Consider the following 3698-nt stretch of genomic DNA (forward strand, 5'->3'; position numbering starts at 1 on the left):
AACAAAAGAAACAAAGAGGTGATAAAAGAGGTAATGGACACGGCATTCCAACATACATGCAGAGTGAAAACGAAAATAACTTCAGTGAAACAAAAGAAAATCAACACCCTGACTAAAAGAAAGAATAAAAAGGGCCCGACAGAAGACCAACAGCAGCAACATCAAAAAGCCAGGGAAACTCAATCTAATGTCGATGAAACCATGACGTCACAAGAACACACCATCTTCAACATGTCAAAAAAGCCTCTCACCAAGTTTCAACAACAGCTGCTGGATAAGGACTAAAATTCGTCCCAGTGAAGAAAAAGGTGGATATATCGACCCTAATTACGGAAATCAAAGAATGGGAACGGAAAATGAGATGGAGAGAATTCTTCCTAGACACAGACGAAGAATCTATGGATACAGAGGTAGAGACAAAAAAACAAGAGACAACAGAAAAAATACACACCAGCCCCGCAGGACAGAGACAAATGGCTCGATGCATACATCGAGTGTGTACGTAATGACATCATCAAAGGCATAAACAAAGACCCTCATCTCAATCTTAGTAAGGAAGAACAAAAGGCACTGATACAACTGATGGAAGAAGACGACATCGTAATTCGACCAGCAGACAAAGGCTCGGGAATTGTGATTATGGATACAGATGAATACCAGAAACAAGTAGAAACAGAACTGGACAATAACACCACATACCAACGCGTAAACAAAGACAGAAGCAAGATCACAGAAAGGAAAGTAAACAACCTAGTAGAAAAAATGTATAGAAACGGCCACATCGACAAGGAAACACGAAATTACATGAAAGTGAAAAACACCAATCCGGGAAAGGTGAAAGCAAACCCCAAAATGCACAAACCAGGTCACCCAATAAGAACCATAATCAGCGGAATAGGACACGCAACAGAACCCCTCGCAGAATTTGCAGAACAAGAGCTAGAAGAAAATGTCACGCAACTTAACAGCTACATAAGAGATACGCCCCACTTCCTATGGAGGGTCCAGGAAGAAGTACAACAACCACTTCCTGAAGGGGCCATCATCTTCTGTATGGATGTACGCGCATTATATCCAAGCATACCCAGAAAGAGGGCATGATAGCATGTAAACAGGCATTAGACAGAAGAAAACAGCAAATACCCCCAACTGAAGATATAATGGCAGCCATAGACACAGTACTTGACAACAATCATTTTGAATTCGCCGGGCAACACTACATTCAAACTGAAGGCACAGCTATCGGCTCAAAACTAGGTATGAACTATGCCTGCACATATATGGGCACATGGGAAAACGACCTGCTATGCAAATGTACAAAGAAGCCCCTACAATGATTTAGATATGTCGACGATGTATGGGGAATTTGGACACACTCTGAACAAGAACTAATAGATTTCGGCAAACAAGCAAACTCAGTTCATCCAAATATCAATATCGAACTCCGCTATTCAACTGAAACACTGGAATTTCTCAACGTAAATACAAGTATCCAAACTGGACGAATACGTACCAGCGTCTATAGCAAACCAACAGACAAACATCTCTATCTACACGCGGAATCGGACCATCACAAAAGTGTAAAAAAATCTATACCGTACGGCCTGGCAACTATCGCAAGAACAATATGCACACACACTGAAGACTACAAGGACCAGAGAGACCAAATAAAATACCACATGAAAAAGAGGGGATACAAAATCAGACACATAGAACAACAACTGAAAAAAGTTGACCAGATCAACAGACAAGATCTGCTCTACATTCAAGAAGACAACACAAATAGACGACACAATGAAAGAGTTATTTTCCTGCTCACATACACCAATGCACTTCCAAATGTATCGCAAATCTTGAGAAAACATCTGAACATACTTCACAAATCCGAAAGATGCAAATCAGCGTTCCCGCAACCACCAATGATAGCATGGAAAAAAGGACAAAACCTTGAATCGATACTGATCCACAAGAAACACGCCAGACTATTCAACAAACAAAAGCCAGGATCATACCAATGCCAAGCTACAAGATGCGCTATCTGCAAACACATGAAACAACATCTACTTTCCCAGGACCAAATGACACCAGCTTCAAAATTACAGGACACATAAATTGCAAATCAACAAGCGTGATATATGGAATATATTGTGAACAATGCAGACACATAGTGTACGTGGGCGAAACTGGAGACACAGTATACACTCGCATGCAAAATCACCTATCTACAATACGCGCAAAAAACAAACAAGATCCGGTACCAGTTCATTTCAATTCACCAAATCACCAAATAGCAGACTTCAAAATATTGGACTTAAAAAAACATGGAACAATAAGTTATATAGACTAACACGTGAAACATTCTGGATAAAAAACTAAACACCCATGGAAATAATGGTATCAACCGAAGACAATAGACCATTTGGATCATGTGACACAACGTGACAGGACAGCAGAGAAATGAAATGGACAGGGCCTACTGAAGCAGCCCAGCAAAGACTGGGCGAAACGTCTTGGCCAGGAACATCTTCCGATTTACTACCATAGACAAAAAACTGCCAAATATATATAACATATATATATATATATATATATATATATATATATATATATATATATATATATATATATATATAATATATATATATATATATATATATATATATATAATATTATTTGTGTGTGTTGGTGTGTGTGTACATATACCTGGTATGAACAAACATATCTCAAGCATACATATTGCTACTATCATTGTTGTATTAATTCATAACTTCACTAAATGCTTCAGTTAATATCAACAAAATAGAGTAGCCCCCCTTTCTTGTTCTTCACTTTTGAGCAAACCCCCTTGTGGCTTTCGATTTTATGAGTGACCCCCTCAGATTCCTCTGACCCCCCAGGCCATAAATAATGACGGCTCCCTAAGAGTTAAAAGCGTGATTGTGACTGTAAAGCATTACATCATTGTGCATCATCCGGGGACTTTGCGGACACGACTTTTTATTCCCTGGGACAGAAGTTCATTTTCGGTACGCCAAACAAAAGAAGAGTTGTTGGAATTCTCCGCAAACATACGTGTGCAGTGAATACTTTCGCAGCTGTAATGGTGTCAACGTCTCTGTTTCTGGGAGTTTTGTACAGATTCCAATCTTCAGGCAACCCTGTATGTGAAGCCTTCATAAGATGCATATCCCTGATACGCATAAGGTCTAGAATTTGACTAAAGTACCATGGGGGCTGCCGAAGCCTTTTTCAGCCTCCTGACAATGTTTTGAGCATGTATGTCACAAATGACATTAAAAAAAATTGTCCACTCATCAAAAACGGCGTTGATATCATAAAACTGGCAAACTTGGGGCCAAGACACAGAATAAGGCTCGCAAATAATATTACTGGACACAAATTACGAATGTTCCTGCAATTTACATAGACATGATTATCAGTAGCTTCATAATGAGCATAGTGACGGCTGACAACACGTACAGAGTAGTGATCAGAAAGACTCTGCACATGGACATTGACAGACGATATATTACTGACACAGCTGACATAAATGTGATCAAGAAGTGTACCAGAGACAGGTCGGGCTAGAATATTGACAAGTTGACTGGGATTTAAAGATTCCATACACTTGTATAAATAGTGATTTTTCCCATTTGATGCAAAAATATTGACATTGAAATCTCTTATAACATGTATTT

General features: G+C 39.1%; 1 protein-coding gene across 1 annotated transcript; it reads left to right on the top strand.

Annotated features, from left to right (window-relative positions):
* The first annotated feature begins 582 nt into the window (after positions 1-582).
* LOC139127759 (uncharacterized) lies at positions 583-1101 on the top strand. Its single transcript, XM_070693646.1, has one exon. It carries the CDS (start codon positions 583-585, stop codon positions 1099-1101), a length of 519 nt encoding a protein of 172 aa, XP_070549747.1.
* Positions 1102-3698: the final 2597 nt, after the last annotated feature.

This window comes from Ptychodera flava, unplaced genomic scaffold, assembly GCF_041260155.1.
Source record: "Ptychodera flava strain L36383 unplaced genomic scaffold, AS_Pfla_20210202 Scaffold_36__1_contigs__length_1797346_pilon, whole genome shotgun sequence".
Lineage (NCBI taxonomy): Eukaryota > Metazoa > Hemichordata > Enteropneusta > Ptychoderidae > Ptychodera > Ptychodera flava.